General features: G+C 36.4%; 1 protein-coding gene across 2 annotated transcripts; it reads left to right on the top strand.

The window, feature by feature from the left end:
• On the top strand, positions 1-25,962 carry Vmn2r48 (vomeronasal 2, receptor 48). 2 transcript variants are annotated; one of them, NM_001105152.1, is made up of 6 exons: positions 1-206; positions 3,032-3,323; positions 10,532-11,344; positions 12,588-12,815; positions 18,604-18,727; positions 25,058-25,962. In NM_001105152.1, exons 1-6 carry the CDS (start codon positions 1-3, stop codon positions 25,960-25,962), a joined length of 2,568 nt encoding a protein of 855 aa, NP_001098622.1. The 2 variants fall into 2 exon arrangements, with proteins under 2 accessions (NP_001098622.1, XP_017177924.1); XM_017322435.1 differs by having other exon boundaries at positions 10-206; positions 25,208-25,962.
• The last annotated feature ends 145 nt before the right edge of the window (positions 25,963-26,107 follow it).

The raw sequence follows: 26,107 nt of genomic DNA, 5'->3' as shown, positions 1-26,107 counted from the left end.
ATGAAAAAGATGTTCATTTTCATGAGAGTCTTCTTCCTCCTTAATATTACACTTCTCATGGCCAATTTCATTGGTCCCAGGTGCTTTTGGAGAATAAATTTGGATGAAATAATGGATGAATATTTGGGATTAAGTTGTGCTTTCATCCTGGCAGCAGTTCAGACACCCACTGAAAAAGATTATTTCAACAAGACTCTTAATTTTCTGTAAGTAAATTTGTATTTTAAAATAAAATGAGAACATCAATATTTCTTGAGTGCTCTGAGGATGAAGATTAGGCAAATTCTTGAGTCTTCTGTCCTGGTGCTAAGTCTGACCTCTGAGAAACAACCTTAATTCTTTTACAGATTTAATCCTATATTCTCCATTTAATTAATCCAGTTGAGGTTTTGGTTTTCCTCCAGGTTTGTTCTAATTTAAAGGTTGGAAGCTTTGGAATAAAGGAATATCTACATTGATCTTTAACATAAAGCCCACCTTTTGACACTTTATATTGCACTGTAGACAGAGATGACTTATTGAAATTGATCCTGTAATATTGCATTATGTTTTATCCAAAGTACATGTAAATAAATGGTCATAAATTCTGCTGACAGTCCTTCCATAAGTGTGCTGCTCCTAGAGCATATTCTGGTTCCAGTAATATTCATGGCACATATAGTTGTCAAAAACTTTACATACATACAAACTTATGTCTCAAAGTCATTGCATGTTGTCACTTATTGACTTCTAAAACTTCATCAGTTTTGGAAAGAGAAGATACTTACACTCAGAAATTCCTACTTCATATGAATGCCTGGATGGATATCTTTGTATGTATATGAGCAAGGAATATTTAGCTCATTTGGGGTCAAAACATTGAAGTGTTTTAAAAGATAAAATCCAAAAGCACTGTGGCTTCGTACTTCACACTATTTATGTACAGTCACTGACTTTTATGTTTTGCAAAGTTCAATTGGGCACTCTCTCTTTAGAGTAAACCATATTTGGAACATATGGAATCCAATGATATGATTACATTCTTTGAATAGGCAGGCTATCAATAACAGTGGTGACTGCTTATGTCCCTTTTCACTGGCATGGGTGACAATTGTATTGTGGGATAGTTGTAACGTTTGAGGACAGTGATACAGGAGCTTTCTATTAGTTTTTTGTCATTATTTAAGAAAAATGTCTTCTCCATTCATTTATGAGTTGGTTAATTCCTGACCCTTTTAAAATATCTAAATCTTGTGGGACTTATTTCAATAATTTTAGTAAATATTAGTGCATATTTTACCAACTTGGTAACAACACCAATTTTTGTGGATTGCTGATCATTGTTTTAAAACACAGCCTTTAGACAACTAGGCTACACTGATGTTTCCTAAATTTAAGTTATAGGTAGTAGTTTGAGCATTGCACAACGTCTACTCTCAAATTTATTTTGTATATTAGTATAATTTTAATTAAGATTTGTGTGTGTGTGTGTGTGTTTGTGTGTGTGTGTGTGTGTGTGTGTGTGTGTGGGTGGTAATAAATAATATTAAAATGACCTATTTTACAGGATATAGAATGAAAACACAATAGTTGTATAAGTTTTAGTGAAAGACTGTATTTACTGCATTCTAATCATTAAATATGTAGGTGTACATAGAGTGTTCATTGATAAAATTATATGAAATGACAAGGATAAAACAGGAGATATTATTCTTTTCATAAAAATAAACAAAAGCAATGGTATTATCCCATTCCCATTGTCTAGTGGTCCACTTTTTTTTTACAAAAACTGTGAATATATCATATAAATTTACACAAAAAAATCTCTTCTATATTATAAACATATAATACTGGCATATACAAATATCACAGATATTTCCTTATTTTCCTAGTACTCAGTAGGATACTAGTAATGTTTTAGTGTAATGATAAAGGTTGTCAAAGATGTTTCCTAGAAATTAATTCATAATGAATAAAATACCCAGAGTGAATATATCACATTTGTTTGTAAATAGGAAGTAGAAGAATGATACATTAGTGGTGGGACAAGCCCTTAATCTCTGCACTAAACACCTGCCACTGCTGCATAATTGTGCATTTGAATTGAGGATAGTCTACAGGAAAGTATCTTATAAAACATTTGGATGTATTGCAATCTTATAACCTAAATAGTACTTGCACAAATACATACAAACTTAAATATTGGCATGTATCAATTTCCAAATTCATGTTTGATATTTGAATTTAATTAAAAATAAATCTTTAGAGAATATTTTATTTCAATAAAAGATTGAAAAAATAACAGCATGAGGATAGATATGAAGGGATGTGTCAAGTATTTTGGCCACTAATTGTAATTGATTAGAAGTACAGGAAGCAAATATTTCTGGAGAGAGAGACCATTATGCATTGATAAATAATGGTTTCATTTCTTTCTTCTTTCTTTTTCTTTCTTTCTTTCTTTCTTTCTTTCTTTCTTTCTTTCTTTCTTTCTTTCTTTCTTTGCTTCTTTCTTCTTTACTTCTTTCTTTCTTTCTTTCTTTCTTTCTTTCTTTTTTCTTTTTTCTCCCACCTTCGTCTGCATCCCAAATGCTGGTAGTAAAGGCCTGTGACAACACTCCTGGCTATGGTTTCATTTCCTTAACCAATTCAGTTAATTTCACAAGAAAATATCATGAACTCAGTGGCTCTAATAACAAATTTATTTCTTGCTCAATAATTTCAAAATGAAGACATGATCAGAATTACTGTTTTGTCAATATCTGTGGTTTTCTCTTTACCTTCTGGTCAAGCACTCAAAAACAAAAATGGAAATTATCTCTGTGGATGAGGTCAATACCATCTCTTATTTAAGGGACCAACACGATCATGAACTTTTAAAGTACTTGCTATTTTCCAGGTCCACCTGTCAATCCAATCTTATAACAAAAGCCATTTGTTCCAATCTTTAGATGTGAGATGCAGAAACTTCCAGTATAGCATAGTAGTTCTATTGAGTACAAATGTTCATGTATAATCATCTGTCCATAATAAACACTGTACTCTTTTACAGAAAAACAACTACAAACCACAAATATGCTTTGGCATTGGTGTTTGCAATGGATGAAATCAACAGAAATCCTGATCTTTTACCAAATATGTCTTTGATTATAAGATACGCTTTGGGCCATTGTGATGGAAAAACTGTAACACCTACACCATATTTATTTCATAAAAGAAAAAAAAGCCCTATCCCTAATTATTTCTGTAATGAAGAGAGTATGTGCTCCTTTCTGATTTCAGGACCCAATTGGAAGGTATCTTTAAGTTTCTGGGATTACCTGGACAGCTTCTTATCTCCACGTGTGAGTTAACATTGTCCAGGAATTCTTAACATCATGTCTCTTTGGGGGACTTTGATAGCTATTAAGAAAGTTAAGGGATGTGGTTGGACTTATGCTTATGTCAATCTACGTAGTCCCAGGATACTTACTATTCAGAAACATGTTAGACTTTCAACTAGGGATTACCACTAGAAGTTGACAGATAACTTCAAGGAGGAATAGAAAAGGCCATGGAGAATTGAGTCTGGCATGTTGGGAGGGAGAATCTTACAGCCTTGACTGACTGTCAGTCAGAATGCTTCATTATTTATACCAAGCTCAGCAAGCAGAGATTTGTTCAAGCTGTTCCAAAACATAGAGCTTATTATTTCTGTCCCCAGATAGGAGTTATCTTCATCTTGGTCATAAGATTAAATTATTATTAGTAAACTGTGAAATAACAGAATTACGGTGGAGTTAAAAGTTTAGTCATCAGAGATAAACTGGGATAGAACAGAAATAAATTTTACCAACATTTTCTCTATAACCCAGCTTTTAAATATATGGAGTATTTTTTTTTTTGTAAAGGCATGAAATACCATTCTTAATCTGGCAACTCATGGCATTTCAGTGGTATTAGAAAGGATGAAAAGCTGCAATCCAGCCTGTGGAGTTAGTAATTTGACTACTTGTGAGTGTATGACCAACTATTAATTGGACATGGTTCTACCAGAAGATCTCACAATACCTCTCCTGGGCATATATCCAGAAGATGTTCCAAATAGTAAGAAAGACACATGCTCCACTTTGTTCATAGCAGCCTCATATATAATAGCCAGAAACTGGAAAGAACCCAGATGCCCTTCAACAGAGGAATGAATACAAAAAATGTGGTACATTTACACAATAGAGTACTACTCAGCTGTTAAAAAGAATGAATTTATGAAATTCCTAGGCAATGGTGGACAAGTAGGGCATTATCCTGAGTTAGGTAAACCAATCACAAAAGAACTCAAATGTCAGAATATAAACTGACATAATATCCCTGGTAAAACTTTTACACCCATAGTGCCATACCTTTAATAAGTCATTTTCTTTAATAATATGATCATATTATTTTGTAATTAATTTAAATTATTATATCATTATCAGTATATAATATTATTATATACTCTGTAGAATTTATTGCTATGTTTTATCTTGTTTTTTTTTCTTTTGCTTCCACATTGTAAGATACAAGATTAGAACTTCACAAGTGAACTTTTGTAAGAAAGAGGAGTTATGGGGTTCCATTACCTCGTTCTTCCATATTTTTCCACATGAAGATTTTTGCATCATTATAAGATACTTTTTTTGGCATGGTCCTTAATTTTTTTCTTTCTTTTTTTTTATTAGGTATTTTCCTCATTTACATTTCCAATGCTATCCCAAAATCCCCCATACCCTCCCCCCCTTTCTCCCCTACCCACCAACTCCCACTTTTTGGCCCTGGCGTTCCCCTGTTCTGGAGCATATAAAGTTTGCAAGTCAAATTGGCCTTTCTTTCAAGTGATGGCCTCCTAGGCCATCTTCTGATACATATGCAGCTAGAGTCAAGAGCTCCAGGGTATTGGTTAGTTCATACTGTTGTTGCACCTATAGGGTCTTTAGCTCCTTGGATACATTCTCTAGCTCCTCAATTGGGGGCCCTGTGCTCCATCCAATAGCTGACTGTGAGCATCCTCTTATGTGTTCTCTAGGCCCCGGCATAGTCTCACAAGGGACAGCTATATCTGGGTCCTTTCAGCAAAATCTTGCTAGTGTATGCAATGGTATCATCGTTTGGAGGGTGATTATGGGATGGATCCCTGGATATGGCAGTCTCTAGATGGTCCATCCTTTTGTCTCCACTCCAAACTTTGTCTCTGTATCTCCTTCCATGGGTGTTTCGTTCCCATTTCTAAGAAGAGGCAAAGTGTCCACACTTTGGTCTTAGTACTTCTTCAGTTTCATGTGTTTTGAAAATTGTAACTTGTATCTTGGGTATTCTAAGTTTCTGGGCTAATATACACTTATCAGTGAGTACATATTGTGTGAGTTCTTTTGTGATAGGTTTACCTAACTCAGGATAATGCCCTACTGCTCCACCATTTGCCTAGGAATTTCATAAATTCATTCTTTTTAATAGCTGAGTAGTACTCTATTGTGTAAATGTACCACATTTTTTGTATCCATTCCTCGGTTGACAGACATCTGGGTTCTTTCCAGTTTCTGGCTATTATAAATAAGGCTGCTATGAACATAATGGAGCATGTGTATTTCGTACTAGTTGGAACATCTTCTGGATATATGCCCAGGAGAGGTATTGCGGGATCCTCTAGTAGTACCATGTCCAATTTTCTGAAGAACTGTCAGACTGATTTTCAGAGTGGTTGTGCAAGCTTGCAATCCCACCAACAATGGAGGAGTGTTCCTCTTTCTCCACATCCTTGCCAGCATCTGCTGTCACTTCAATTTTTGATCTTAGCCATTCTGACTGGTGTGAGATGAAATCTCAGGGTTGTTTGGATTTGCATTTTCCTGATGTTTAAGGATGCTGAACATTTTTTTAGGTGTTTCTCAGCCATTCAGTATTCCTCAGGTGAGAATTCTTTGCTTACCTCTGAGCCCCATTTTTTAATGGGGTTATTTGAATTTTCTGGAGTCTACCTTCTTGATTGTTTATATATATTGGATATTAGTCCCCTATCCTATTTAGGATAGTTAAAGATTCTTTCCCGACCTGTTGGTGGCCTTTTTGTCTCATTGACAGTGTCTTTTTCCCCGCAAAAGCTTTGCATTTTCCTGAGGTCCCATTTGTCAATTCTCAACCTTACAGAACTAGCCATTGCTTTTCTATTCAAGAATTTTTCCCCTGTGCTCATATCTTTGAGGCTTTTCCCCACTTTCTCCTCTATAAGTTTCAGTGTCTCTGGTTTTATGTTGAGCTCGTTGATCCACTTAGATTTGACCTTAGTCCAAGGAGATAGGAATCGATCAATTCGCATTCTTCTACATCCAGTGGTGCCAGCCCCATTTGTTGAAAATGCTGTCTTTTTTCCACTGGATGGTTTTTGCTCCCTTGTCAAAGATCAAGTGAACATAGATGTGTGGGTTCGTTTCTGGGTCTTCAATTCTATTCCAATGGTCTACTTGTCTGTTGATATACCAGTACCATGCAGTTTTTATCACAATTGCTCTCTAGTACAGCTTTAGGTAAGGCATGGTGATTCCACCAGAGGTTCTTTTATCCTTGAGAAGGGTTTTTGCTATCCTAGGTTTTTTGTTATTCCAGATGAATCTGGCAATTGCCCTTTCTAATTCATTGAAGAATTGAGTTGGAATTTTGATGGGGATTGCACTGAATCTGTAGTTTGCTTTTGGCAACATAGCCATTTTTACAATATTGATCCTGGCAATCCATGAGCATTGGAGACCTTTCCTTCTTCTGAGTTCTTCTTTAATTACTTCATCAGAGACTTAAAGTTCTTATCATAGAGATCTTTCACTTCCTTATTTAGGGTCATGTGAAGGTATATTACATTATTTGTGACTATTGAGAAGGGTGTTGTTTCCCTAATTTCTTTCTCAGCCTTTTTATTCTTTGTATAGAGCAAGGCCATTGACTTGTTTGAGTTAATTTTATATACAGCTACTTCACTGAAGCTGTTTATCAGGTTTAGGGTTCTCTGGTGGAATTTTTAGGGTCACTTATATATATTATCATATCATCTGCAAAAAGTGATAATTTGACTTCTTTTCCAATTTGTATCCCCTTGGTCTCCTTTTGTTGTCGAATTGCTCTGGCTAGGACTTCAAGTACAATGTTGAATAGGTATGGAGAAAGTGGGCAGCCTTGTCTAGTCCCTGATTTTAGTGGGATTGCTTCCAGCTTCTCACCATTTACATTGATGTTGGCTAATGGTTTACTGTAGATTGCTTTTATCATGTATAGGTATGGTCCTTGAATTCCTATCATGAATGGGTGTTGGAATTTGTCAAATGCTTTCTCCTCATCTAAGTAGATGATTATGTGGTTTTTGTCATGAGTTTGTTTATATAATGGATTACATTGATGGATTTCCATATATTAAACCATCCCTGCATCCCTGGAATGAAACCTACTTGATCAGGATGGATGATTGTTTTGATGTGTTCTGGAATTCGGTGAGCTAGAATTTTATTGAGTATTTTTGCATTGATATTCATAAGGAAAATTGTTCTGAAGTTCTCTATCTTTGTTGGATCTTTCTGTGGTTTAGGTATCAGAGTAATTGTGGCTTCATAGAATTAGTTGGCCAGAGTACCTTCTACTTCTATTTTGTGGAATATTTTATGCAGAAGTAGAATTAGGTCTCCTTTGAAGATCTCATAGAACTCTGCACTAAACCCTTCTTCTTCCTGGGCTTTTTTTTTTTTTTTTTGGTTGGGAGACTATTAATGACTGCTTCTATTTTTTGCGGGATATGGGACTGTTTACATCATTGACCTGATCCTGGTTTAACTTTGGTACCTGGTAACTTTCTATAAATGTGTCCATTCCGCCCACGTTTTTCAGTTTTGTTGAGTATAACATTTTGTAGAAGAATCTGATGGTGTTTTTTATTTCTTCAGGATCTGTTGTTATGTCTCTCTTTTCACTTCTGATTTTGTTAATTAGGATGCTGTCCCTGTGCCCTCTAGTGAGTCTGGATAAGAGTTTATCTATCTTGTGGATTTTCTCAAAGAACCAGGTACTCATTTTGTTGATTCGTTGAATAGTTCTTCTTGTTTCCACTTGGTTGATTTCACCTCTGAGTTTGATTATTTCCTGCCGTCTACTCCTCTTGGGTGAATTTGCTTCCTTTTTTTCTAGAGCTTTTACATATGTTGTCAAGCTGCTAGTGTGTGCTCTCTCCAGTTTCTTTTTGGAGGCACTCAGAGCTATGAGTTTACCTCTTAGAAATGCTTGCATTGTGTCCCATAAATTTGGGTATGTTGTGGCTAAATTTTCATTAAACTCTAAAAAGTCTTTAATTTCTTTCTTTATTCCTTCCTTGACCAAGGTATCATTGAGAAGAGTGTTGTTCATTTTCCATGTGAATGGTGGCTTCCATTATTTATATTGTTATTGAAGAACAGCCTTAGTCCATGGTGGTCTCATAGGATGCTCGGGACAATTTCAATATTTTTGTTTTTGTTGAGGCCTGTTTTGTGACCCATTATATGTTCAATTTTGGAGTAGGTACCATGAGGTGCTGAAAAGAATTTATATCCTTTTGTTTTAGGATTAAATGTTCTGTAGATATCGGTTAATTCCATTTGTTTCATAACTTCTGTTAGTTTCACTGTGTCACTGTTTAGTTTCTGTTTCCACAATCTGTCCACTGATGAAAGTGGTATGTTGAAGTCTCCCAATATTATTGTGTGAGGAGCAATATGTGCTTTGAGCTTTACTAAAGTCAATTTAATGAATGTGACTGCCCTTGCATTTGGAGCATAGATATTCAGAATTGAGAGTTCCTCTTGGAGGATTTTACCTTTGATGATTATGAATTGTCCCTCCTTGTCTTTTTTTTTTTTGTTAACTTTGGGTTGGAATTCAATTTTATTAGATATTAGAATGGCTACTCCTGCTTGTTTCTTGAGACCATTTGCTTGGAAAATTGTTTTCCACCCATTCAGTCTGAGGTAGTGTCAGTCTTTTTCCCTGAGATGGGTTTCCTGTAAGCAGCAGAATGTTGAGTCATGTTTGTGTAGCCAGTCTGTTAGTCTATGTCTTTCTATTGGGGAATTGAGTCCATTGATATTAAGAGATATTAAGGAAAAGTAATTGTTGCTTCCTTTATTTTTTTTAGAGTTGACATTCTGTTCTTGTGGCTGTCTTGTTTTTGGTTTGTTAAGGGATTACTTTCTTGCTTTTTCTAGTGCATGGTTTCCATCCTTGTATTGGATTTTCTCTGTTATTATTCTTTGAAGGGCTGGATTCGTGGAAAGATAATGTATGAATTTGGTTTTGTCGTGGAATACTTTGGTTTCTCCATCTATGGTAATTGAGAGTTTGCCTGGGTATAGTAGCCTGGGCTGGCATTTGTGTTCTCATAGTGTCTGTATAACATCTGTCCAGGATCTTCTGCCTTTCATAGTCTCTGGTGAAAAGTCTGGTATAATTCTGATAGGCCTGCCTTTATAAGTTACTTGACCTTTTTTCCCTTACTGCTTTTAATATTCTATCTTTATTTAGTGCATTTGTTGTTCTGATTGTTATATGTCTGGAGGAATTTATTTTCTTGTCCAGTCTATTTGGAGTTCTGTAGGCTTCTTATATGTTCATGGGCTTCCCTTCCTTTAGGTTTGGGAAGTTTTCCTCTATAAACTTGTTGAAGGTATTTGCTGGTCCTTTAAGTTGAAAATCTACATTCTCATCTACTCCAATTATCCGTCAGTTTGGTCTTCTCATTCTGTCCTCATTTTTCCATATTTTTCAACATGAAGATTTTTAAAATCATTATAATCAATTTTTAAGGAGGACAAAATACCATTCAATCTAACTTCATTTGTATATATTTTCCTAAAGGTGTACAACTTATGAATCCCAATTATTTGCACCAGAATTACCTGGGTATATAGTAAGAAGAGTTTTTCTAATCCAATTTGATGCTAACACTTTTAGGCTGCAAAATCTAGTTAATATTTTTACACATACTTTGATCTTATTGTCTGTTTCCTGAGGAGGCACAGAGGCAGACATTGCCAGAGTAATTCAGAATAAAACCTAAAAAGGAGATCTCTGGCAGCTTTATATGAGTCACAACCTCTAGTGTAAAATATTACTGTCAAGTAGGGCAATATAAGAGTATCTCTTCCAAATGCTATATCAGAAATATGTACAGGACTCTCCTCTTCAATCTTAGAAGTATTTATGGATTATGGCATAAAAGCCTTTTTAAAAAAATATTCATCAAATATCCCCAAATTGTAAAAGTATAAAAAACCTTTCAAACATTTGAAACAGAGATATCAAGACCAAAACTGAAAGACAGAAGGCAGTCATTATAACATCTGAATACATTTGTTACAACTTTGTCAAACAACTATGCTTGCTGTTCCCAAAAGAAGTGGATGTGCCAGGCTTCCACGTTTGCTCATTTGAATCAGAGAGAAAAAGTCATAGGTAATCAACTGTTTGCAGGTAAATATAATTACAAGTGTTTTCACATGAACCACACATCATGCTGCTCTCTGTGTTGTAGATCCTTCAGCTTACCTATGGACCTTTCAGTTCCATCTTCAGTGATGATGAACAATATCCCTATCTCTATCAGATGGCCCCAAAGGACACATCTCTAGCATTGGCAATGGTCTCCTTCATACATTACTTCAACTGGAATTGGATTGGCCTTGTCATCCCAGATGATGATCAAGGAAACCAATTTCTTTTAGAGTTGAAGAAACAGAGTGAAAACAAGGAAATTTGCTTTGCCTTTGTGAAAATGATCTCTGTTGATGATGTTTCATTTCCACAAAATACTGAAATGTACTACAACCAAATTGTGATGTCATCCACAAATGTTATTATCATTTATGGAGAAACATACAATTTCATTGATTTGATCTTCAGAATGTGGGAACCTCCCATTTTACAGAGAATATGGATCACCACAAAACAATTGAATTTCCCTACCAGGAAAAAAGACATAAGTCATGGCACATTCTATGGATCACTTACTTTTCTACCCCACCATGGTGAGATTTCTGGCTTTAAAAATTTTGTACAGACATGGTTCCATCTCAGAAACACAGATTTATATCTACTAATGCAAGAGTGGAAATATTTTAACTATGTAAGCTCAGCATCCAATTGTAAAATACTGAAGAACAATTCATCTGATGCCTCATTTAATTGGCTAATGGAACAGAAGTTTGACATGACCTTTAGTGAGAATAGTCATAACATATACAATGCTGTGCATGCCATAGCCCATGCCCTCCATGAGATGAATCTGCAACATGCTGATAATCAGGCAATAGACAATGGAAAAAGAGCCAGTTCTCACTGCTTGAAGGTAAAAGTTTCTTCTATTTAAAGAAGTTTGGTGTCTTCAATTGCATAGTTGTTTAGAGTCTTTCAGATGCCCAGACTTAAAGAAATAAGAAATATATTCCAAAAGAGATAGGTTTCCAAACATTTTACCTTAACAAAAGCAAATCTATAGATTGTTATGAATGTGATTGGAAAAAGAATTCACAGATTAGCAATGAAAATGTGTGGTTTTATACAGAGCACACAAATATCTATTAGCATGCCCCTTCCAATATTGGATATATACAGTCTTTCCTCATTAATTTTCTCCATGATTAGAAGATGAGTTTATATTTATATTTCTCAATTATATGGAAATCATTTGGAGGAATTATTTTTATTAGTGTTTCCAGTGATTTTGCCAAGAGTGTAGGCTTTGGAGAACATTCTGGTTTTTCTGAGAGTAACTAAACAAGAAATAGTGTTGGTATCCTTTTCTGTCTGTATATGTGTTTATAAATGTGAATGTATGCTTCTCACTGAGTATATGTATATTTTCTACTCTTTCTGTGTATCTGTGTTTATATTTGTGTTACTTTCAACATATATGTTTATCTCTCTGTATGAAAGTAGAAGTGAGCAAAAATTTTTTCTATGTAGGAATTTCTTTCTATAAGTGTTTGTTTATATATGTGTGCGTGTTTCTTTGAGGTTTTGTCAGAGTAGGTTTCATTGTGTAGAAAGTATGTATTTTTAAGTGTTTTTAAGTACTTATATATATTTGTACCTGCTTTACTAAGTATGTGTCTGCCTATTTCTTTGTACTTGTCAAGGCCTCTGGCTTTCTTTTTGTCTTTAGGTGTGAGTATAAAAATCTCTGTGTGTCAATATTACCTCTCCCCGTGTTTTTCTGTCAGTCTCTCTCTCTCTCTCTCTCTCTCTCTCTCTCTCTCTCTCTCTTTCTCTCTCTCTCTTTCTCTCTCTCTCTCTGTGTGAGTGTGTGTGTGTGTGTGTGTGTGTGTGTGTGTGTATGTTTGTGAGTGTGTTGCATACCTATGTTTGGATCTGCTTTTTTCTCTGTTTGTGTTTGGTATTCTTCACTGAGAAAACTGAAATTCTTGTAATAATGTGATAATTTCATTTATGCAATTGCATTTGTTGTGATTCCTCTCTCTCTCTTTCTTTCTTTCTTTCTTTAAATATATTTGCCTTTGTTATGAAATCAGAATGAATTTTATGACTGGAAGGAATGATATATACATTCTGGTGCAATGCTTGTATTTTAGGTAAACTCCTTTCTAAGAAGGGCCTACTTCACTAATCCTCTTGGGGACAAAGTGTTTATGAAGCAAAGAGTAATAATGCAGGATGAATATGACATTATTCACTTTGGGAATCTCTCACAACACCTTGAGATTAAGATGAAGTTAGGAAAGTTCAGCCCATATTTACCACATGGTCGACACTCTCACTTATATGTAGACATGATTGAGTTGGCCACAGGAAGAAGAAAGGTAAGTGTGTGCTAGCTTACTGGTTTATAATACAGAGCAGTAAACAGTGTCAGATGAATACACGGCAACATATTGAAATGAACAATTTAGTCACATAAGGAACCAATTTCTAGTCTCCTGTATATTTCTTTTTTTCATTTTTCACATTTTTACCAATTATTTGAAGATTTCAAACATGCATAAAATATACCTTTGTCATATCAGAACCTGTTTTTGAAATTTAATAAATAAAAAAAAACTGTTTTTCCCCACTGTTTGATATTCTTTCCTTTAAATTAAACAAAATTTTCTTCACATAATTGCGCTAATGAAACATTAATTTCCTCCCTTACCTTAAACTTCTGGAACAGGTATTGATATGGAAGAGGCTAATGTTACAGTTATGAAACACCAATAGTCATAATTGCTAACCCTTGTCATTATATCCAAAAGTGTTTACCGTATAATAAAAGGACATTCAACACATTCACTAATGAACACAATTACAGAAAATAATATTCATAGAAACATCACTTTTTAGTAAATTTGAAGAATCCACTCACTCTTTTACATAAGATGACAAGAAGGTCAAAGGAACCTATAGACAGCACTAGAACAACAGAAAAATAAAGGCTATTGACACACCTCAAGTACAGCAATAACAGCAACCAGACAAAAGCAACAAGTAATTTTCAGTTATAATTGAACTTTTGTGTTCACATTCTCTAAATGAAATCAAAGACAAAAAAAAAAAAACTGGTTTATTTTTTAAGACATTCCTAAGTTGCCTGCAGAGGCAGGCAAGGAAATGAAAACACATTCATATACAAGAGGAGAAAATTTCTTTATTAAAAAATGGATAAAAACAGCATAATGTTTAATAAGAGGGAAAAAGGTCATTCAAAAACAATACATTTGATGGATATGTGTGGAATAATTCTTGACAAAAACACCTACCAAAAGAATACAACACACAAAGGAAAGATCATTCTCTGAGAACAGGGAGTTTTTTTTTTTTAATTTTGATTGTTTTATTTATTGAAAATAACTTGTTATTCTCACACAATATATCCTAATTACAGTTTCCATTCCTTCTATTGGGATGTGAACAATTGTCCGTTCTACTGGCAAATATATTATAGTTAATATGCCTATTTCCTTCCTTTTTCATCAGATCCACTTTATGTCACTCATTAGAAGATGACAGGATTCTATGGGAGAATAATAAAATACAACAAGTTTAAACAAATCTAAGCCATCAAAATAGAACAAAATTTTCATAACACATTATGGTAACTAGACATATGAAATTGAGCTAGGTGAAAAGACCACGAAATCCTACTTCATACCTCATTTGAATAGTAGTGAATGAAGCATGAGTTAGTGATAGACAATTGAGTGACAGTTTTTCCAAGTTTAGTAAAAAGAATACTTTATTTTTGAAAATATAATTCAAACTGTCAATTCGATAATCAGAATATCTGGAAGTACTGATACAAATTATTTATTCCACATTTGCATGTGAACAAACATAAGAAGAAGCACCTATAAACTATTAATGTCAAACTGTAAAAGGAATTCCTTGGACAAAGTGATGTTATATGTCAATGGGAATTCTACACAAACACCCTGAAATAGACTCTCCTTTTCAAAGCCAGCCAAAACACAAAAATCTGGTAGTCAAACACTGTTGGTATCTTCTTTTATCACTGATTAACCATAGCATAATTACCAAATACAAGGGACAGTAGAAAAATTTTTGTGACTCACAAATGCCCTGTTCCCCTACCTGGAAATTAACCTTATATAAACTGAATGTACTCAGGACTTGGGAGCAAAAGTGTGAAAATACAATCACATTGATATTTGAGCCCAAATGAGACCAACTCATTGCTTCCACTTGACTATTCTATCTATTGTACACAGGATTTCTTGAGGTTTGTGGGATGAGACTAATTCTCAGCGTTGCTTGCAAACTAATCAGAGTTAATACACATTCACAACTGCTGATAATCCTGGCTTGTTCATTCTTTTTTCTACTTTGGATTTTTGTCAACTCTGTATCATTCACTCTGAAAATTGTTAGTTTTGGAGCTGTGCTCCTTATAAAATATTTAGGAAGCACTACATGGCAATAAATGAGTGTTAGATACTCCTCATATGTATCTATGTGTCACACTGCATGAAAATATAAGTATTATATATCGCAGTATACTTTAATATTTTATATGAAGAAACAGTAAGTAAATAGCAAGTTTATATAATATTATATATATGTGTGTGTGTGTGCGTGTGTGTGTGTGTGTGTGTGTGTGTGTGTGTGTGTGTATACAAACACACAAATTTATTATTTTTTAACTTTGTGCATTGAATAGGGCCTGATATGTAGTAGGGCTTTTATGGGGAAAATTTGCAATCATATTCCTAACATTCAACTGGTATAAAAGAGGCTAAAGCCAAAAAAAATCAAAAGAAAAGAAAAAACTAGTTTTATTATCAGGCTGTCACAGAACTCATTTTGTAGACCATGATGGACTCAAAATCAGAAATCTACCTGCCTCTGCCTCCCAAGTGCTGGAATTAAAGGTGTGTGCCACCACTGCCCAACTGCCTTTGGCTTCATAAAAGTAAGACATATAAAGCCTTACCAAAAAAACAAAACAAAAAAAAAAACTGCTCTTATTTTACTGTTGTTTATTACATTCTTAGAGTTGAAGATTCAACCTAGTATGTGTTAGGCTAGAAGCTACACATGAATTATACTCCCATTTTTATTGTGATTTTGCTATTTGTGGCTTTTTTTCAATTTTTTAAATTGGAGATTTCATTTATTTACATTTCAAATGTTACTCCTTTACCCTGTTTCCCTTCCCCAAACCCACTATATCATCCCCCTTACCCTGCTTCTTTGAGGATGCTCTCCCACCCAACTACCCAGTCCTTCCTCAGCACCTAAGCATTCCTCTACACTGGGATATCAAGCCTTCACAGGACCAAAGGACTCCCCTCCAATTGTTGCCAGATAAGAAACTTTAACTCCTTCAGTCCTTCCCCTAACACCTCCATTGGGGTCCCTGTACTCAGTTCAATGGTTGACTGTGAGCATCCATATCTGTATTGGTCAGGATCTGGCAGAGCCTCTCAGGAGAAAGCTGTATCAGACTACTCTTCGTAAACACTTCTGGCCATCCACAATAGTGTCTGGGTGTGGTGTCTGCATTTGTGATTGATCTCCAGGTGGAGTAGTCTCTGTGTGTCCTTTCCTTCTGTCTCTGCTCTACTCTTTGCCCTGTTATTTCCATTAGACAGGAACAATTCTGGGTTAAAATTTTGTGGATGTGTGGGTGGCCCTATTCCTCAACCTGGGGGCCATGCCTAACCTCTGGATAAGGTATCAACAGATTCTTCCTCCTGATTCTAGGATATTTCAGATAATGTCATCCCTTTGGGTTCCTGGGATGCTCTTGATTTTCTGGCATCTGGGACTCTCTAGTTGCTATCCAAAGAACCCACCCCTGATTGCTATACACCTCTGTTCAATTTCCTGATGTCTGTACACATCTTCCATCTTCTACCTGATTCTTCTCCTATTTTTTCCCTTCCCCTGTTTTCTTCCTCTAAGGGAGAATTTATTTCAGGGATGCAAGCATACTTCAATATATGCAGTTCCATTAAATGCAATAAAAGACAAAATATAGAATTACATTATTTTCCAAAAGCCTTCAGAATTGGCTCTTAGCCAACTCCAACATTAATTCATACATAAAGAAACAAAAATAGTGATTGAACAGAAGGAACCTATATTGATATTAGAACATTTTCTTTCACAAAACTATTTACAATACTATAATACATGCAGAGGAAATTTTATCTATGAAAGTCAGAAAAAATGTCAGGTTGTTTTTGTGATTCATGTTTTCATCCAAGCACTTTAGAGACAAAATCTGAAAATCTCTGTCTGTTTCTTCCGAGTCTACCCTATATTGTGAGTCCAAAACAGCCATGTGTGATATGGAGACACTACCTTAAAATAAATTATCATAAAGTACAAAAGTATGCAGACATTCCATACTCTAACACAAAATATTCTTTCAAATATAACAAAGGGATAATATACAGTTAAAGAAAATGATGGGAGCCAGGCATGTTGGCACACACCTTTAATCCCAGCACTTGAGAGGCAGAGGCAGGCAGATTTCTGAGTTCGAGGCTAGCCTGGTCTACAAAGTAAGTTCCAGAACAGCCAGGGCTATACAGAGAAACCCCGTCTCAAAAAAAAAAAAAAAAAAAGAAGGAAAGGAAGGAAGGAAGGAAGGAAGGAAGGAAGGAAGGAAGAAAGGGAGAGAGAGAGAGAGAGAGAGAGAGAGAGAGAGAGAAAGAGGGAAAGGTAAAGGAAGAGAGAAAGGAAGAAAGGAAGATAGAAAGGAAGAAAGGAAGGAAGGAAGGAAGGAAGGAAGAAAGAAAGAAAGAAAGAAAGAAAGAAAGAAAGAAAGAAAGAAAGAAAGAAAGAAAGAAAGAAAGAAAGAGAAAAAGAAAATGATGGCCGGGGGAAATATACTCTGATCTTTGATGGGAAAGTGTAACACCCTTTTCAACAATATCAAAAATATAGAAAGAATTCTTCAAATCTTCAATTAACTTTAAACAATCTAATATTTATCCAGCTTTTTCCAATATTTGAAGCCACTGTAGAGCATTTTGACGTCATGGAATACTCCATATTCAAGGTCGCTATGGATTAATTCATCATCTCCAACCATATTAAACCAGTGTCTGCATACTCCACTATTTTTTATATAGATTTTCTCTTGCTTTGCAACAGTAATGTATTTGAGGTCATATTTGTTATCTGTGACTGAAGGACATATTTTTCCTATTACAAATTTCTTCAAATACTAACTTGCTTCTCTGTTGCTTTAATTAAACTTTGATAATAAGGAAAGTGAGGAGGAAGGTGTGATTTGACATATGCCTTATAGTTATAGAAAGACAAGTATGGATATCAGGAAACCGGGAATAAAGAATAGATTTTTTTCTTTATGATAAGGCAATGTAAAATGTTTTAATATCAGTTTCCCAAACATTTTTCTGATCCTCCCATTAATGGAAAAAACTGCCAACATTACTTTAGGCTGTTTTTTTTTTCCCAAGAGATCTTAAAAGAACACTACTTACTGGCTCAACTGCCCACAGTAAGATGGGCATTTTTATGTCAATTACCAAAGAAGAAAATGCTTCAAAGATATGAGGACAGGCTAGTGTTGGCTGAGAGAATATTTCAATTAAGTTTCCTCTGTCCATAGCACTTAGTACCAAGTTGAAAATAATTAACTAAAAAACATCAGGTTGCAACTTCTGTAGTTTCCACATACAGCTCAATATCAGCTCTTTTTCCTAAATTACTAGACACTCAGATACTATGCAACATTTCTTCAATGCATTTCCAATATTTATTTGTGGCCATTAAATAGTGGACATTGTAAAATGTCACTCAGGGGCCTGGTGGTGGTGGCACACACCTTTAATCCCAGGACTTGGGAGGCAGAGGCAGGTGGATTTCTGAGTTTGAGGCCAGACTGGTCTACAAAGTGAGTTCCAGGACAGCCAGGGCTACACAGAGAAACCCTGCCTCAAAACACACACACACACACAATAAATAAATAAATAAATAAATAAATAAATAAATAAATAAATAAATGTCAATCAGATTGTGTGAATAAAATGAGCTTATTGAAATCTTAAAGTGCTAATCTAAAACATAAAAGAACTTTCTAAAACTCATTATCAATATGTGTCTAATTTTTCTCAGATGCCATCCTCTGTGTGCAGTGCGGAATGTAGTCCTGGATTCAGAAGATTATGGAAGGAGGGAATGGCAGCCTGCTGTTTTGTTTGCAGCCCCTGCCCAGAAAATGAAATTTCTAATGAGACAAGTGAGTGTTTGCTGCTCTGATATATTCTGAAGATATGTATTTTTCTTGCATCACCCTGGGATAATGATGTCAGCTAAAAGGCAAATGCAGATATAAAGTATATTACTCATCAAATTTACTACTTGTAGATACAAAAATCTTTAACAAAATCTTGCAAAAGCAAACAAACATGCCTGGTGCCTTGACCCACATAGTGACTCATTGAAAATTCATGGTAAATTATATTTCAAAAAGAAAATACTTTAGGAAATATAACTGTAATTTGCAGGAATTCTGCACAAGATTTTCCAAACAGATAATCTGTTATAAAACTACATGTACATTTAGATTTTAGTCACGAATTTTGTTAGTATTGATTTAGTCATAGTTCATTAATCTATTTATCCTAAATATGATTATGCACACCATGTACATATAAGAGCCCATGAAGAACTGAATATTATATTTAATCTACTGGATTAGATCATGAGACTATTAGGTGCAAAATCTATGTTCTCTGTAACATTAATTTAGAAGACAAAAGTATTTTCAAATTTATGGAAAAATGTTAAGTATGCGATATTAAGAGGGCCATGTTCAAAACCAGATGTAATAAGAATCCAGGATGTAGGAGATAAGACTTGACCTATGAATTGGAATATACCATGAGACTCATAATCAGTATATTACATACTACACCCATTATTAAGATAATTTTTTAGGGTTGGCAAAATGCAATAAGTTTATGGTTACCTTTTCAAATATTTTGCTTTTCCTTCTACATAATGAATTAAAATTCTTTTTTTTTTTTTTTTATAGTTAAATCCATTTATAATTGTATGCTATTAAAATAATTCACAACACTGTATCAAGTTAAATATAATAAGATGGTAAATTTAAATGTGCTATCTGGTAACATACAGATTGCATACATAAGCTCATACTACAACCTATACTGTTCATCCCCCCCCCCCTTTTTTTTTTTCCATTTTTTATTAGGTATTTAGCTCATTTACATTTCCAATGCTATACCAAAAGTCCCCCTTACCCACACACCCCCACTCCCCTACCCACCCACTCCCCCCCTTTGGCCCTGGCGTTCCCCTGTACCGGGGCACACAAAGTCTGCATGTCCAATGGGCCTCTCTTTCCAGTGATGGCCGACTAGGCCATCTTTTGATACATATGCAGCTAGAGTCAAGAGCTCAGGGGTACTGGTTAGTTCATAATGTTGTTCCACCTATAGGGTTGAAGATCCCTTTAGCTCCTTGGGTACTTTCTCTAGCTCCTCCATTGGGAGCCCTGTGATCCATCCATTAGCTGACTGTGAGCATCCACTTCTGTGTTTGCTAGGCCCCGGCATAGTCTCACAAGAGACAGCTACGTCTGGGTCCTTTCAGTAAAAACTTGCTAGTGTATGCAATGGTGTCAGCATTTGGAAGCTGATTATGGGGTGGATCCCTGGATATGGCAGTCTCTACATGGTCCATCCTTTCATCTCAGCTCCATACTTTGTTTCTGTAACTCCTTCCATGGGTGTTTTGTTCCCACTTCTAAGGAGGGGCCTAGTGTCCACACTTCAGTCTTCATTTTTCTTGAGTTTCATGTGTTTAGGAAATTGTATCTTATATCGTGGGTATCCTAGGTTTTGGGCTAGTATCCACTTATCAGTGAGTACATATTGTGTGAGTTCCTTTGTGATTGTGTTACCTCACTCAGGATGATGCTCTCCAGGTCCATCCATTTGGCTAGGAATTTCATAAATTCATTCATTTTAATAGCTGAGTAGTACTCCATTGTGTAGATGTACCACATTTTCTGTATCCATTCCTCTGTTGAGGGGCATCTGGTTTCTTTCCAGTTTCTGGCTATTATAAATAAGGCTGCTATGAACATAGTGGAGCATGTGTCCTTCTTACCAGTTGGGGCTTCTTCTGGATATATGCCCAGGAGAGGTATTGCTGGATCCTCCGGTAGTACTATGTCCAATTTTCTGAGGAACCGCCAGACTGATTTCCAGAGTGGTTGTACAAGCCTGCAATCCCACCAACAATGGAGGAGTGTTCCTCTTTCTCCACATCCTCGCCAGCATCTGCTGTCACCTGAATTTTTGATCTTAGCCATTCTCACTGGTGTGAGGTGGAATCTCAGGGTTGTTTTGATTTGCATTTCCCTGATGATTAAGGATGTTGAACATTTTTTCAGGTGCTTCTCTGCCATTCGGTATTCCTCAGGTGAGAATTCTTTGTTCAGTTCTGAGCCCCATTTTTTAAGGGGGTTATTTGATTTTCTGAGGTCCACCTTCTTGAGTTCTTTATATATGTTGGATATTAGTCCCCTATCTGATTTAGGATAGGTAAAGATCCTTTCCCAGTCTGTTGGTGGTCTTTTTGTCTTATAGACAGTGTCTTTTGCCTTGCAGAAACTTTGGAGTTTCATTAGGTCCCATTTGTCAATTCTCGATCTTACAGCACAAGCCATTGCTGTTCTGTTCAGGAATTTTTCCCCTGTGCCCATATCTTCAAGGCTTTTCCCCACTTTCTCCTCTATAAGTTTCAGTGTCTCTGGTTTTATGTGAAGTTCCTTGATCCACTTAGATTTGACCTTAGTACAAGGAGATAAGTATGGATCGATTCGCATTCTTCTACATGATAACAACCAGTTGTGCCAGCACCAATTGTTGAAAATGCTGTCTTTCTTCCACTGGATGGTTTTGGCTCCCTTGTCGAAGATCAAGTGACCATAGGTGTGTGGGTTCATTTCTGGGTCTTCAATTCTATTCCATTGGTCCACTTGTCTGTCTCTATACCAGTACCATGCAGTTTTTATCACAATTGCTCTGTAGTAAAGCTTTAGGTCAGGCATGGTGATTCCACCAGAGGTTCTTTTATCCTTGAGAAGAGTTTTTGCTATCCTCGGTTTTTTGTTATTCCAGATGAATTTGCAAATTACTCCTTCTAATTCGTTGAAGAATTGAGTTGGAATTTTAATGGGGATTGCATTGAATCTGTAGATTGCTTTTGGCAAGATAGCCATTTTTACAATGTTGGTCCTGCCAATCCATGAGCATGGGAGATCTTTCCATCTTCTGAGATCTTCTTTAATTTCTTTCTTCAGGGACTTGAAGTTTTTATCATACAGAAGACATATTATGCCTGTGAGACAGTTAAACAGTTAAATTATTTGTTGCTAAGGCTTACAGTTTGAGTTTATTCCCATGATGCATGGAGTAAAACCAAGCAATCGACTAAGTTGTCTTTTGAAGTCATACATTTTAACATATACTGTACTTGAAAACAAATTTAAAGTATACAAAATTGTATTAGACGTAAAAAAATTAATATGTACATCAAAATTAAATACAAAAATTCCATAAAATATTTTATTGCATTATTTGCTTAAGTGTGTGGAGTGGATAACACATATACACGTGCACATATGAGCAAATAATACTACTGTCATTAAATTTATATTTACTTGTGAGATATCTGTCATGGGTACTGAGATCTGAACTCAGATTCTCTGGTAGAACAACATATTCTATTTATATCTAATTTAACTTCTTAGGCTCTTAGGCAACTTATCAAATAATATTTGTCCACAAATGCATTGTTGTAGATAAGAATTCTGAAAACCAAGGAAGCACATCAACATTCTCTGAAATGACTTGGAAATTAAGTGCAATTGCAATCACTGTTCATGTTGTTACCATGTTGGGGATTACAATTTTAGAATGGAGTATAATTGCTTATCACAAACCATCTGGGTTACCTCCCTTTCCAGAGGATTCCTCTGTGATTTTGCTCATTCTGTTTCTCAGCACTGATTTCATCCTTGATTCTCATACAAATGGAGGTGAGGCAAGGATTAAAGTACTCAGCTTTCCATATGAAGAAGGAATCAAGGTGAAGGAAATTTTAGTACAAAGTATCTACAGAGATATTTTTCCTTCAGTGCTAAAATGAGTGCACATCATGAACAATAACCAGAACTTTTGATTAATGATTGCCAGATGAGGAAACATCTTAGGGCTTATTTCATTAATATTTTCTACTATTCAAACATAAACATTATATTTCCTCTCATATTCCACCTTCTTCCTATGACTTATGACAGGAATCACTTAAATACAATAATGCAATATCTACCTTCACATGAACTCACACATATAAGTATGTATATATACATACAGCCTACCTGTTCAATTCTGTGTTGTTTCTGTGTCAACAAGTTTGAGCTAGTAAATTCTCCAGTACCTATTATACATCTTTTCCCAGTAGAAGTCAGAGGCTCAATGTGTCATAGGGAATGAATTCATAAAATAGTCAGTCATCTCAGAAAACAGTGAGTATAGGGTTTTGTATTTATAAAATATACCCAACCACATTGTGGTTTATGAATGTATCTTCTCTGAATTAAATAATCTACTTAATGTTAGAATAGAAAAAAATGGCTTAGGAAACCTTAGCTTTCTGATAACATTAATTTTTATTCCTTTTTACCTTTCATATTCCATTCCCCATCCCCCCATACACCAACTGAATACTCCACATCCCACACCTTCTGCCCAACGCAACCTGACTTCATGTTGAACCCCCATCCCCCACACCACCTTATAGGAACTAAAAGGGGGCCTGGGAAAAGAATGGGGAGTGAGGACCCATGTCCCGCGAGAATTCCACTTATGCCCTGGACAGGCAGACATGGGAGGGCTGCCAGAGACTTTCCATTCAGCTCTGGGTGGGCATCCAAGTCTCTGACTCACTCAACAGGGGATGGACAAGGGGCAGCCCAACCTGGGGGCCCGGGGCAACACCCTGTAGACCCGGGGTTATGGGAGAGAGGGAAGAGAGAAGACAGATTCCCACACTGGCAAGAGTGAGCACAGCCTTGATGATCAGAGACTGTCTATGCTTTTAGAGCTTTATTGTAGAAAGGCCGGGTGAAAGAAACAATGTAGGAGAGAGAAAGGGGGGGGAGAATTAGCAAAAACGAGAGAGTAAGATGGAGAGAGTGAGAGGAGAGTAAGATCAAGAGAACAAAGGAGAGAGAGAGAGAGAGAGAGAGAGAGAGAGAGAGAGAGAGAGAGAGAGAGAGAGAGAGAGAGAGAGCGCAAGGAGTGGCCAATCAGCCACTTTAAAATATGCTATCATTTATGTTGCTAGGTAACTGGGGAGGAGTTTAGCCTGAAGGTCAAAAGCTTGGGATATTGACTACATGACTTCTAGCCTTGTTTCTCTTGAGGGGGATGTAATGGAAGATAACTTGTGCAGGAGCCAGAGTTCCAGGACCATGAGAGAGCTCCTTCCCTCCTATGTACGTAAATTATGACCACTGAGTCCCAGGGTTCAGCATCTCAGGTCAACTGGAGACCAGCCGGTCTGTGCATAGACCAATGCCCCGCACCACCTAACCTCTAAACTCCCTCAGGCCTTCAGTCTTTGAGGATTAGGTGCATCTTCTCTGAATGAGCACAGGCACAGAGCCCTTTACCATATTGAAGGACCCATATTACCTGGTGTATGTTGTCTGTTTGGTGGTACATTGTTTGAGAGATTTCTGGGGTCAAGATTAATTGAGACTGCTGGTCTGCCTGCAAGATCACCTTACTCCTCAACTACTTTCAGCCTTCCCTAATTCAGGGATTAGTTGCTTCTGTCCATTGGTTGGGTGCAAATAACTGTATTTAGGAGGGCAGTCATGATAGATCCTTTTTGTGAGTGCTCCAGAGCCTCAGTAAAATGTGAGGCCATAAGACCTCCTCTTGACCTAGATCCCACTTTGGGCTTGTCATTGGACCTTCTTTTCCTCAGCCTCCCCCGCATTTCATCCTTGCATTCAGACAGGAACAATTATGGGTCAGAGATGTGACTATGGGATGGGAACCCAATCACTCATTTGATGCCCTGTCTTAACGCTGGAGGTGGGCTCTGTACATTCCCTCTATCTACTGTAGTACATTTCATCTAGGGTCTCTGACCTCCCAAGTCTCTGGTGCATTTTGGTGGGTCCACCCACGCTCTTATTATCTGAGGTTGCCTGTTTATATTCTTTTTGCTGGTCCTCAAGGCTTCGTTCCTCTCTCACCCGCCACACCCCACAAACCCCTTTTTAATAACATCATAACTGATACAATCAAGTTAAGTACAAAGGAAAAAATTGCTTGGTTTTATTTCCTTTAAATCTTTATGAACATTATGAATTGAAAGCAATGCTCGGCAGCAATATCCATCACATTACATATCAGCATCAAAGGCAGCATCGCAAGGCTTCTTTCATTACCCTTACATGAAATTCATTGACAATAAAATTTCTAAAGCAGACCTAACTAAGCTTTCCTTTGGAAATCAGATATGGATCAATGCATGAATTGTCCAGAATACCAATATGCCAACACTGAACAGAACAAATGTATTCAGAAAGGTGTCACCTTTCTAAGCTATGAAGACCCCTTGGGAATGGCACTTGCCTTAATGGCCTTCTGTTTCTCTGCATTCACAGCTCTGGTACTTTGTGTCTTTGTGAAGCACCATGACACTCCTATTGTGAAGGCCAATAACAGAAGCCTCAGCTACCTATTACTCATGTCACTCATGTTCTGTTTTCTGTGCTCCTTTTTCTTCATTGGCCTTCCAAACAGAGTCATCTGTGTCTTACAGCAAATCACATTTGGAATTGTATTCACTGTAGCTGTTTCCACAGTTCTGGCCAAAACAGTCATTGTGGTTCTGGCTTTCAAAGTCACAGACCCAGGAAGAAGATTGAGATACTTCCTGGTATCAGGGACACCCAACTACATTATTCCCATATGTTCCCTACTCCAATGTGTTCTGTGTGCAATCTGGCTAGCAGTTTCTCCTCCCTTTGTTGATATTGATGAACACACTCTCCATGGCCACATCATCATTGTGTGCAACAAGGGCTCAGATACTGCATTCTACTGTATCCTGGGATATTTGGCCTGCCTGGCACTTGGAAGCTTCTCTGTGGCTTTCTTGGCCAAGAATCTGCCTGACACATTCAATGAAGCCAAGTTCTTGACCTTCAGCATGCTAGTATTCTGTAGTGTCTGGGTCACCTTCCTCCCTGTCTACCATAGCACTAAGGGCAAACACATGGTTGCTGTGGAGATCTTCTCCATCTTGGCATCCAGTGCAGGGATGCTTGGATGTATTTTTGTACCCAAGATTTATATCATTTTAATGCGACCAGAGAGAAATTCTACCCAAAAGATCAGGGAAAAATCATATTTCTGAACAAATATTTAGGAATTCTGTCAAATGTAAAGTTGGTACATAACCACCAAATATTGGGTTTTAGTGCATGTGTCTAGTTTTAGAATCAGTCTCACTGGTTGCTCTAGTGATATCAGGAAGTATCATATCTACTGCACTTCCGTAC

The sequence above is a fragment of the Mus musculus genome, chromosome 7 (genome assembly GCF_000001635.26).
Source record: "Mus musculus strain C57BL/6J chromosome 7, GRCm38.p6 C57BL/6J".
Classification (NCBI taxonomy): domain Eukaryota; kingdom Metazoa; phylum Chordata; class Mammalia; order Rodentia; family Muridae; genus Mus; species Mus musculus.
Note: the sequence above shows the minus strand (reverse complement) of the source record. Positions and strands in the feature narration are given on the sequence as shown.